The 13,066-nt window shown below is 37.6% G+C and overlaps 1 protein-coding gene across 3 annotated transcripts in view; it reads right to left on the bottom strand.

The window, feature by feature from the left end:
• The window catches only part of esamb (endothelial cell adhesion molecule b), a 33,611-nt gene extending 26,870 nt beyond the window's left edge, over positions 1-6,741 (bottom strand). Inside the window, exon 1 of one of the 3 annotated variants that reach the window (XM_081699777.1) lies at positions 6,289-6,741. Coding sequence is in view for 2 of the 3 variants with exons in the window: in XM_035533925.2 (XP_035389818.1) it covers positions 6,289-6,355 (67 nt within the window). In the remaining variant the exon portion in view is untranslated. The remainder of the gene's footprint in view (positions 1-6,288) is intronic. The other 2 variants (XM_035533925.2, XM_035533926.2) reach the window with 2 other exon arrangements.
• Between the last annotated feature and the right edge of the window lie 6,325 nt (positions 6,742-13,066).

The following is a 13,066-nucleotide window of genomic DNA, read 5'->3' as shown; positions in this document are numbered from 1 at the left end:
AATGAGATATGACAGGCCCAATGGTTTTGGCAACTGTACGAGTCAACGTGTGAGGAACTGAGAATTTTAGGAAATCTGACACTTCACTAAAAGTTCACTAAAATGTATGGCAGCTACATGCTTTAAGCTCCAACCAAATGTTGATTTAACACTGAATTGCTGTAGTTAAAATATGCAGATCTTAACACAAACAATACAACCTGTCAGTGTGAACAAGAAAGATAGATTTTTTTAATCTTGTTTACCTGAATATAAACAAGTCTAAAGACTTTAATGGAAAGCATTTAAAAAATGTGCAGGAAATAAAAATTTGTCATTTCATTTCATACCAGACTGAATGTTTAGCCATATTTTGCACAGTTCTGTAATTTATTTTTGTAGTGAAATGCATGGTTAATAAATAAAAAAAACCCATCAAACTTATTGATTCATCTGGAAACACAAATCACCAATATACCAGAAAATGCACGCTCGATTTCAGTGGTGAAACAGCTGCAGTCTTAATGAACTGAAACATGTTTTTCTTTTTTTGCTCTTTTCTTTTTTTCTGTGGGCGTGTAATTTGCAGGGCTGAGCGGGGCGCCAGCATAATTGCTGTTAGTGGATGAGCTCCGGCCTTCCACTGTGAAGAGCCAACGAGCCTTCCTCAGTCGCAGACACTCACACACTCATCATCCCTGTCTGTCTGTCTGAGACTGCACCATGACGTACCACGGTCTGCGAGGCAGACACTATTATTGACACCACACAAAAGGTAAACAAGGAGCAGGTAAACACTGTCCAAGGAGCGCAAGGTTTAGCTGTGGATTTTAAACATGCTATCCGGAACCATATGGGTTTCACTTCCCCAGTTGTGCACAACCTACCTTATCTAGGAATAAAACAAGCTAAGCCTAAACCTAGAGATAATGTCAAATAAGCACAAAACCTATGAACAGGCAATGAATCACACGTCTACACGGAATCACACGTCTGCAATGAATCACATGTCTGCACGCATGCAGGCTCAACTCTAATATGATTACAGGCCTGTTTAACTTTTATTGATTTAGATATGGTGCTGCCAATCTGTGGACAGAGGAAAACACAGCCTTAAAACACAGCCTTAAAACATAGCATTAAAACACAGCCTTAAAGCACAGCTTTAAAACACAGCCTTAAAATGCAGCCTTAAACCACAGCCTTAAATTACAGCCTTAAAACACAGCTTTAAAACACAACCTTAAAACACAGCATTAAAAAGCAGCCTTATTCTAATTGGTGACATAGTGATATTATATGTAACATGCATGAGATACTGAGAATTGTTACATCAACTTGCTCAATGATGGGAGATCAGCAACGCTAACTTTGTTAAATTTATACTAACCGGAATGGGAAAGGGATGATTAACGACAGGAAGTGTTGCTGCAATCCCACATCAGGAAATAAACTGAAATTGTTAGGTCATCTGGATGGACAGCCAGCCTGACCCAAATCTGACCAAGACCAACAACTTTTGCAAGGACTGAAATGTTTATATTCTACCTCTGCTTCAAACAGCCTTTCACAAGACTACAAACAATATTCTGTAACAGTTGATTTTTCGTTTGGTTGTTTTTTTGGTTAGAGAACGTTGTAAATGTTGAAAACAAGGTGTTACAAATTTCCATATTCATTGATCTTGACACCAATGAGGACGAAAGGGAAATGACACCAGAAAATGTCCTGAAAGGAAAGTGACACCAGAAAACGTCCTGGTGGTACCAGTCGATAAGCTGACTGCAACAGCCCCCTCGCCAACATCCTCCTGCACACGGTGGGGATCACCACGTGCCCCTGCCTTTTTCTCTCTGACCTGTCGCGCCGTCTGCCATGTGCCTCGTTTTCTTTCCTCTCGTGTTACCACACCCCTCACCCAGGTGTCCCTCGCTTCCCTACCGTTAGGTTTCATCAGTGTCACCTGTGTCTTGTTGCCTTCTTCCTCCCCTCAGTGTAAATCCCTCCAGTGTTTTCCTTCCTCGAAGTCGGTGATCGTTTGCTTGTCTGGACGTCTGTATGTCCCTATGCCACTGTTTACTCTCAAGTGTACCTCTGTTTTTATTAGATGCTATATTCCCGTTGGCTAGATGTGCGCCCTGCTCCAAAGCCATGAACCACTCACGCTACCACGTCCCACCACCTGCTCACCCGTCCTAGACCCACAGGAGAAGCAGAGAATCCTACAGCTATGCAGAACTAAACACATCTAACCATCTAGAATGCTAGAATGAACCGAGTTACTGTGCATCCTTGTGGACGACGTATGTCGTAGCGTAGCATGGACTGTTTATGAGGAGGACAGCTTCTCTCTCAAGTCTGGGTCCTCTTTCTTACTCCACCCAGAGAGTTTTTCTTTGCCACTGTCGCCACTTGCTTGCTTGTTATGGATCTGGAGCCAAACGTGTGTAAAGCTGCTTTGCGATAACGCATGTTGTAAAAAGTGCTATATAAAGACATTTTACATTAGGTGTTCAGATAATATTCATGCAGTAGACAGTTGAGCCTTCAATTTAACAGTGATCAGACGTTCCTTTTTTTCTACGTGATGTAAGAAATGCAAGGCAAGAGTGTGTATGGAGATTAAAACTGGGGTTGCACTCTGGGATGGAGCACACTGGCTGAATGAGTTAGCACACCTGTTTACTGTACGATATTCTTGCTGATTTGGGACATTCAGGTACCAGATTTGTAATCTACACATGCCAAGGTTGTCAGTGTATTCTTCTGTTTCCTCAATAGCACTGTAATAGAAAAGAAATCCTTCCCCAGAAAGCAAGGAAAAGCATGAGCATCCAGGCACATGTAGCACACAGAAGAAACCTATACAAACACACCCAAAGCAGGCAGGTGGCAGAAATCAATATATGTGGTGACGATTAGTGTTTTCCCTATACAATAGCAAACATTGTGAGGTAACTGGGTTTGGGGGTACTTATCTCTTTTCTTGTCTCTGTCTTAACTGTGCAAATTCACAGTGTCAGAGCTGAGGGGTCACCAGCGAAGGTAGACATATTTGGATTCAACAGCTCTTAGAAGTTAGTGATATTCATTCCTGTTAGAAATAAAGATATTTAACAGTATCTTGGTATGACTCACCCTGCCATGACATTAAAACATTTACTTAGACCTATAGGTTTGGTTAAGGGATGTTTTTTTCTTATTGCAAGTCTCTTCAAACATTCTGAGACGTTACAATGAAGAACGAGGTACAATCTGGGCTTTTTTGCACACCACGCAGATTTATGGCACTGTTTATGAAGTTCATCAGTGCTTCCTGTTCACAAGCCAGTTAGCTGTCTTTTATTCTGAGCATACGCAGCCCCAAGCAGTATTTCAAAAAGGCTTACAGGTATCCAAGGTCTTCCTCTACAACGCAGCTGGCTCTTCCACAGACGAGAACAGCTATAAATAATCTTAATCTGGCCTCGAAGTGCCTCACTAAACACATAATGTAATGCTGCTGTCCAACAATAAGACATTTGTCCCACACCAAATGCACCGCTTACTGACCACACAGGAAACAGAAGACCGTCCATGTCAAGGGCAGTGGGAGCTCAGTGGTTAGGGTACTTGACTTGTAATTGCTGGTTGCTGGTTCAAGCCCCACCACTGCCAAGTTGCCACTGTTGGGCCCCTGAGCAAGGCTCTTAATCCTCAGTTGCTCAAGTTGTACTCAGTCATAGTCATGTTACCAATGGCCAAAGAATATCATATACCCCAGATGATCAGAACAGCCATTCAAACTTATCAAGTAGGAAAATTCCTGTTGCAAACAAGGAAATGTCTATGAAATGTCTAATGCTCACTTGGAATCTCCCCCTGCAAACAGCATGTATCCCTTTCTCCTGGTATTCCATATTTAAAGCCCAGAGGAAAAGCTGGAGCCCAATCTCTCACAGTTTAATCTTGTCAGATGGAATGACAGTGAATTTGTGCCTTGTCCATGCATGTGAAAATGCCAATTCATGGGATTAAAATCTCCTTTGACTTCAGATGTGCTAGGGATTAATGTTGACAATGAGCACACTGGCTCTAGGAATGAGTCATCTGGACTTTTTATCAGCACACGAGGAAGAAAACTGCATTTAATTTAAAAAATGACATTTGTCATTGCAAGAAAATTATACATCATATACACAAGAGTATTAAAATACAGAGTCAAGAAATGGTGACATTTGAGTCAAGGTTCTACAGCCACACTGGAATGCATATCTGTAGTTAAGGACGTAGTCTACAGGTTAGACAATTCTGTGTAATTTGTCCCGTGTCCAAATTCTTGCTACACATCTCATTTACAGTTTTTTTTCAGTCTCTTTGGTGCATTTCTGAAATCATCATTAATAGGTGAAAACAATGAGGGTATTTCTCAAAATCTGTACAGACATCAGTACCACACCACGGATTACCTGCAAAGGTTCGTATCTTGCTCAGAAACCTTAGTCTATATCTCAAAAGTAAACATTTATTTCAGTGAACATGTCACTGCCCTCAGAATGACAAGTCCTTGTGTCACTGTTTATGAGCAAGATAGTAAAAATGTTTAACCCTCTTGTCATTAAAATAGTGCACTCTGTAAGTGTATTCTCTAAGTGCACTCTGTAGGTGTACTCTGTAGGTGCACTCTGTAGGTGTACTCGGTAAGTGCACTCTGTAGGTGCACTCTGTAAGTGCACTCTGTAGGTGTACTCTGTAAGTGCACTCTGTAGGTGTACTCTGTAGGTGCACTCTGTAGGTGTACTCGGTAAGTGCACTCTGTAAGTGCACTCTGTAGGTGTACTCTGTAAGTGCACTCTGTAGGTGTACTCTGTAAGTGCACTCTGTAAGTGCACTCTGTAGGTGCACTCTGTAAGTGCACTCTCTAGGTGTACTCTGTAAGTGCACTCTGTAGGTGTACTTTGTAAGTGTACTTTGTAGGTGCACTCTGTAGGTGCACTCTGTAGGTGTACTTTGTAGGTGTACTCTGTGGGTGTACTCTGTTAGTATTTTCTGACTGTGGATTTGATGACAATGATTGAAAAATGAAACCAGGCTGCACTGTGTGTCATATATTTCCTTTGTGGCATAGATCAATATCAACAGTAGTTACAGATTGTATGTAATAGATTTACAAGAGATTGGACAGGATACACATTTATACTTTTACTGTTTGTACTGTAATTTGCTCACACACCATGTATTTGTGACCCAGAAAAGAAAGATGAGGCAGTTATATAGTACTTACCTTCATACACACACTCAGCTTCATGCACACACGCTGCTTCATACACATACTTCCCTTTTTAAGTGAAAGCAAAGATTCCCTTGAGTGCACTTCATCAATACAGGACATGTTTACCAAAAAATCTAATCAAAATGTAACATTTGCAAGACAGAGTATGACAACTGATTCAACACTTGAATGTAATGACTTATGCAAAAAACAAATGCCTAAGACTAAGACTGTAAGAGAGAACAAGTACAATACATTTTAATTAACATGATATAACTGATAATAACTGATAAAGACATTACAACAACCATTATATATAATCATTTGCATGAATGTGCCAAAGAATTTGCTATTTGTTCAGAAGAATGAGAAGCTGTGTTTATCATGTATACAAGTGAATAGAAGAGGATGAACAAGTATTTTGAGAATTTCAGTTTTGATCTGAGAAATGTACAAGAGACTGAGAAAAACTGTAATTATTATAAATACACTTTAATCATGATTGTGTTATTTGAATGAGTTAATTAAGGGTGTTTCTTCCAAAAATAACATGTCTAAGACTGATTAAATTTCTTTTTTTTTCATTTTGTGATTCTTTGGGACTTATTTAAATGTAAAAAACGAAAGAGGGAGAAAGACAGAGAGAGAGGAGAGAGGAGAGAGGGAGCGAGAGAGAGAGCAGGGGAGAGAGCAAGTGATAGAGCGGGGAGAGAAAGAGAGAGAGAGAGAGAGAGAGAGAGAGAGAGAGAGAGAGAGAGAGAGAGAGAGAGATAGAGAGAGAGAGAGAGAGATTGCTATGACCAAAAACATTCCGCGGCTCTTTTTATGACTTTTTTTTTTTACTGACTTACAGATTTCCTCTTGATAAGCAAATATACTCGACAGGGTACATTTTGCAATCTATCACTGTAGTGAATGTATTCCGATGAGAAAATAAATGAAGTAGTTAACCATTCTAAATTTACTCTCAACCTAGCTCAGACCTATTACACTGGCGGAGTTCGTCCACCTTTAAGCAGCGTGTTTATTAAGTGATGAGCTGTCTGCCATGTCCTTACCTGGGAACACGCGCAGTAAAGTCAAAGCCAGCAAGGCTCCAAGTGTCCGAGACATCACCGTGTCCATTTCCCCGCACGAGCCGACAAGCAGACATGCAGAGCGCTGAGTGGAGAACTCGGGCAATCCCGCGCTCGGATTATTACTGCAGAGGACTTGCTTTTAAGCAAAAGGACGACTCGGTAGTTTAGCGCAAGTTCTTATAGTGCTTGACTCAAACCTCGCACGAGCAAACTGTACCGACGTCTCGCGGTCCAAAGCCAGACCGGATCACTTCTCCTCGCGCGCAACGCCACGCCCCTTTCTTTCTACAGGTGATGGCGCGCTCTTACAGAATCTCAAAGTGCAGCGGTCGACTACCAGCACGTCTAACTACAAGTTTTTTATTAACACTCAATATTTTTCCTTGTACATGATTAAGACTGAGTGGATCGCGTGTTTGTGAATAGGTTAATTACACGCTCTCGTAATTTCCCGTCCAGCCCCCTCGCGTCCCACTGTGATGTCTCGCGGCGTGAATAGTAGCGTGGGTCGGCGCGTGAGATTGGACTAATCAGTGAAGGAGAACGTGCGCGCTGACCCCGGCTATACGTCAACCCTTTGGTCTGGTCGGTTGCCATAGAAACGAACATCAGAAGTTCACGCATTGGGGATGTTCAATTGGGGTCTGTGATTTGCTTGTCTGAGCCTAATGTCTTGGAATAAAAATAGAAATAAGGCAAGTTTGTAAATTCTATAAACTTTTAGAAAAGTAACTATTACTCTCTAGTCATTCTCTATTCTTCTCTATACAATAACGCATGTTACAGTGGTAACCGTGTTGCGTTCATTGTTTGTAACACGTGAGTGACGTCGTCTTTATGTTTCAATGAAATGTTCGTCCATGTAGAAGAAGTCTGTGCGTCCTGCTCCACGCCCTTCGGCGCTCGACTCACCCCGCGTTACTATATATAATTTTGCAGTGGCTGAAGCGAAGCCAGAATTTAATAATTTACTTTCAAATGTGTGAATTTTTCATAGTATATTCTGGTATGTTCTTTTTAAATTCAATTTTAAATAAACTTTGTTCTAATTTTAGCACTTACTAATGGGACAGGCTTGGGATCTTTTCACCTAGAGGAGAGTGAAGATCAGAATCCTCAACAAACATGCATGTGGTGTTTGTTTAAGTGTTGGCTCTGTAGACTACCCAGAGCTGTACAAACCATGGCCTTAAATACCAGTGGAATATTTACCTTCTAAAGAGGACAAGACTTCCGCTAAACAATCTAACAGACTACACATAGATATTTTCAGTGCACCAGACAATTTCAACAAATGCAGGGATTTAAGATATGATCAGGTAGTTGAAAATGTGAGTTCTTCCCAAACATTTCTCTCCCTCACATTAAAACTTTTTGGTACTTAAAACAAGAAGAAGGACTTCTCAATTTATGTTTGAACTGTAAGATTCACAGTACAGCAGTTTTGCTAACTTAGAATCCAATTATTCTTATTGTCCTTTTAACTGATATAAGATTACCGAACCAGAGAATATCCTGTACAATTAGTCTGACTGGTGCATACAGTCCTTTAAAACTGCTGGTTCTGTGTCTGCTCCATTGTTTATCAGTTTCTACTCTTGCAAATTTCCAACAGGGGCATGATAGGAAAAAATCAAGTTGCAGTATTACAAATAGTCTGAGGCTAAAACCTCTGTGGTTAATAGCAGATTGCCTTCAGATGTGAGATTCTTATAAGTCTTTTCAGCCTTCTAGTGTGTAAGTGGCATATGTAAGATCACTACTTTGTGGGTTCAGAAATGTCTTGTATCAGGAACTTTAAGATACGCAGCCCAGTGTTTTCATCTGACATATGAGTCATTTCTGCCATCTAGTGGTGATAGATAGACTTGTTCACATTCTGATCTCACCATTACCCTTTTAGCAGTTTAGGTCATCAAGTTGTAACTTGATCTCATTGAGAAAAATACACACTAAAATATCATATCACTCATAGACAACACCTATATAAAGCCAACATAGTACAAAAGTGCAAAAGATCAACTGAGATTAACTACATTAGTTATTTTTCTCACTACCCAGGTAGGTTCCTTGAAATATAAATATAACCAGGCAAAACCTATTTAAACCACCTTATTCTTCCAAAGTTATTTATAATGCTGCAGCATTTCTATGCCTTCAAGCTACATCACATCCCAACATCTCATCACTCCTTTACATTATTGCTATATCTATATATTACAATCAAACATACTAAAGAGTTGGATATAGAGGAAGCTTGGGAGAGAGCCTAACCCTAAGGCTGGAATAACCATACTGACCTCCGGCCATTATACAGAGAAAAGGGGAGAGATGGTGAGTGGGTGAAAGATATAGGGAGAGAGAGAGAGAGAGAGAGAGAGAGAGAGAGAGAGAGTGATAGAAGTGGGGGGGCAGAGATATTATCTGTTGAAAAAATATCTTTTGTCTCTTCTGAGTGAAGAGCAAAGAATTCTTGCAGTGAATGAACCGAACGGAGAGAGTAGGACCACACGCTATGAAGGGATTTGTATTACGTACAATAAGACTTCATGTACCATAGTTACATATTTCTGTAGAGTGTGTATAGTTTGTATATATTAAAAGTGATAATTAAGTGGCTTTTGGAAAAAGCTGTGGTATTATATATTTATCACCATAATGCATTGATTAACTTCTCACCAATGATTGTTATTGTGTGTAGGGACTGTTTAACCCAGACAGCAGGTTTCCAGCAGCTCACAGGCTTTAGTTTATGGTTTAAAGTACAAAGAATTTGTAATCAATTTCAGAGTGAAACTGCCTCCAGGAAGAAGTGCTGTGTAATTGGATTTTGAAAGATCAGACACCAGCCATCGGCAGAACATCCAGGCCAGACTGATAGTCACGTCTCAGAGTTATTTATTGATGATAGCGATCAGCTAATGGCAAACCAATAGACTCCTTCAGAGAGCACAAAGTAGAAGGTGGAAATTGCAGAAAAATACGTCAGACGGTCACTGGGCTCTCCAGAGAGGAACAGAGCTGGTCTCCGTTCCACTCCCTGACATCTAGCCCATTCTGTTTCTCCATGCTCCGCTTTGGAAATGTGAGAGGAGTTTTTGTGGGGAAGAAACAGGATGAGGGGAGTGATGGGAACCCAGCCGGGCATGAGACATCACTTCAGTTAATGTCAACCAGAACCATTCCCTTCCAAGCCCATTAGACATGTTTAGATTGCTTTTCTGTGCCTTAAAGCTACATCACATCTCTTTATGGCTTTATGGTCAGAAACGTAGGAGCCAAACAGTTCCTGTGTATTTGTGTCCACAGGCTGTACTCACAGACTCTCTCTCAACGAATCCACTCTAAACTGCGAATATATTGTGTAATATATATATTGCAGTATATTCTGTTGTTATATTAGTCTGTCAGTATATTCTGTTATAATATTAGTCCATTAGTATATTCTGTTGTTATATTACTTTATCAGTATATTTTAATACATTAGTTTGACAGTATGTCCTGTATTATATTAGTCTGTCAGGATGTTATGTTATTATATTAGTCTGGCAGTATATTCTGTTGTTATATTAGTTATTCAGTATGTTCTGTTGTTTGTCAGTATATTCTGTTATTATATTAGTTTGTAAATATGTTCTGTTATTATATTAGTCTGTCAGTATATTGTGTTGTTATATTAGTCTGTCAGTATACTCTGTTATATTAGTCTGTCAGTATATTCTGTTGTTATATTAGTTTGTCACTATATTTTATTACATTAGTTGTCAATATGTCCTGTATTATATTTGTCTGTCAGTATGTTCTGTTATTGTATTAGTCGGTCAGTATATTCTGTTATTGTATAAGTTTGTCATTATGCCCTGTTATTGTGTTAGTTTGTCAGTATGTTCTGTTATAGTATTAGTTTGTGAGTATGTTCTGTTATTGTATTAGTCTATCAGTATATCCTGTTATTGTATTAGTTTGTCATTATGTCCTGTTATTGTATGAGTTTGTCACTATATTCTGTTATTGTATTAGTTTGTCAGTATATCCTGTTGTTGTATTAGTTTGTCAGTAGGTTCTGTTATTGTATTGGTTTGTCAGTATGTTCTGTTATTGTATTTGTCTGTCAGTATGTTCTGTTATTGTATTAGTCTGTCAGTATGTTCTGTTAATGTATTAGTCTGTCAGTATGTTCTGTTATTGTATTAGTTTGTCAGTATGTTCTGCTATTGTATTAGTTTGTCAGTATGTTCTGTTATTGTATTTGTCTGTGAGTATGTTCTGTTATTGTATGAGTTTGTCACTATATTCTGTTATTGTATTAGTTTGTCAGTATGTCCTGTTGTTGTATTAGTTTGTCAGTATGTCCTGTTATTGTATTAGTCTATCAGTATATCCTGTTATTGTATTCGTTTGTCATTATGTCCTGTTATTGTATGAGTTTGTCACTATATTCTGTTATTGTATTAGATTGTCACTATATTCTGTTGTTGTATTAGTTTGTCAGTATGTCCTGTTATTGTATTAGTTTGTCAGTATGTCCTGTTGTTGTATTAGTTTGTCACTATATTCTGTTGTTGTATTAGTTTGTCACTATATTCTGTTGTTGTATTAGTTTGTCACTATATTCTGTTATTGTATTAGTTTGTCACTATATTCTGTTATTGTATTAGTTTGTCAGTATGTCCTGTTATTGTATGAGTTTGTCAGTATGTCCTGTTATTGTATTAGTTTGTCAGTATGTCCTGTTGTTGTATTAGTTTGTCACTATATTCTGTTGTTGTATTAGTTTGTCACTATATTCTGTTGTTGTATTAGTTTGTCACTATATTCTGTTATTGTATTAGTTTGTCACTATGTTGTTGTATTAGTTTGTCAGTATGTTCTGTTATTGTATTAGTTTGTCAGTATGTCCTGTTGTTGTATTAGTTTGTCAGTGTGTTCTGTTATAGTATTAGTTTGTCAGTATATTCTGTTGTTGTATTAGTTTGTCAGTATATTCTGTTGTTGTATTAGTTTGTCACTATATTCTGTTATTGTATTAGTTTGTCAGTATGTTCTGTTATTGTATTAGTTTGTCAGTATGTCCTGTTGTTGTATTAGTTTGTCAGTGTGTTCTGTTATAGTATTAGTTTGTCAGTATATTCTGTTGTTGTATTAGTTTGTCACTATATTCTGTTATTGTATTAGTTTGTAAGTATGTTCTGTTATTGTATTAGTTTGTCAGTATGTCCTGTTGTTGTATTAGTTTGTCAGTGTGTTCTGTTATAGTATTAGTTTGTCAGTATATTCTGTTGTTGTATTAGTTTGTCACTATATTCTGTTATTGTATTAGTTTGTCAGTATGTCCTGTTGTTGTATTAGTTTGTCAGTGTGTTCTGTTATAGTATTAGTTTGTCAGTGTGTTCTGTTATAGTATTAGTTTGTCAGTATGTTCTGTTATTGTATTAGTTTGTCAGTATGTTCTGTTATTGTATTAGTTTGTCAGTATATCCTGTTGTTGTATTAGTTTGTCAGTGTGTTCTGTTATTGTATTAGTTTGTCAGTATATTCTGTTGTTGTATTAGTTTGTCACTATATTCTGTTATTGTATTAATTTGTCAGTATGTTCTGTTATTGTATTAGTTTGTCAGTATGTCCTGTTGTTGTATTAGTTTATCAGTGTGTTCTGTTATAGTATTAGTTTGTCAGTATATTCTGTTGTTGTATTAGTTTGTCACTATATTCTGTTATTGTATTAGTTTGTCAGTATGTTCTGTTATTGTATTAGTTTGTCAGTATGTCCTGTTGTTGTATTAGTTTGTCAGTATGTTCTGTTATTGTATTAGTTTGTCAGTATGTCCTGTTATTGTATTAGTTTGTCAGTATGTCCTGTTGTTGTATTAGTTTGTCACTATATTCTGTTATTGTATTAGTTTGTCAGTATGTTCTGTTGTTGTATTAGTTTGTCACTATATTCTGTTATTGTATTAGTTTGTCAGTATGTCCTGTTATTGTATGAGTTTGTCAGTATGTCCTGTTATTGTATTAGTTTGTCAGTATGTCCTGTTGTTGTATTAGTTTGTCAGTATGTTCTGTTATTGTATGAGTTTGTCAGTGTGTTCTGTTATAGTATTAGTTTGTCACTATATTCTGTTGTTGTATTAGTTTGTCAGTATGTCCTGTTATTGTATTAGTTTGTCAGTATGTCCTGTTGTTGTATTAGTTTGTCACTATATTCTGTTGTTGTATTAGTTTGTCACTATATTCTGTTATTGTATTAGTTTGTCACTATATTCTGTTGTTGTATTAGTTTGTCAGTATGTTCTGTTATTGTATTAGTTTGTCAGTATGTCCTGTTGTTGTATTAGTTTGTCAGTGTGTTCTGTTATAGTATTAGTTTGTCAGTATATTCTGTTGTTGTATTAGTTTGTCAGTATATTCTGTTGTTGTATTAGTTTGTCGCTATGTTCTGTTATTGTATTAGTTTGTCAGTATGTTCTGTTATTGTATTAGTTTGTCAGTATGTCCTGTTGTTGTATTAGTTTGTCAGTGTGTTCTGTTATAGTATTAGTTTGTCAGTATATTCTGTTGTTGTATTAGTTTATCACTATATTCTGTTATTGTATTAGTTTGTCAGTGTGTTCTGTTATAGTATTAGTTTGTCAGTATGTCCTGTTGTTGTATTAGTTTGTCAGTATGTTCTGTTATTGTATTTGTCTGTCAGTATGTTCTGTTATTGTATTAGTTTGTCAGTATGTTGTTATTGTATTAGTCTGTCAGTATGTTGTTA

Source organism: Electrophorus electricus, chromosome 17, assembly GCF_041902795.1.
Source record: "Electrophorus electricus isolate QZ-2024a chromosome 17, ASM4190279v1, whole genome shotgun sequence".
NCBI lineage: Eukaryota > Metazoa > Chordata > Actinopteri > Gymnotiformes > Gymnotidae > Electrophorus > Electrophorus electricus.
Note: the sequence above shows the minus strand (reverse complement) of the source record. Positions and strands in the feature narration are given on the sequence as shown.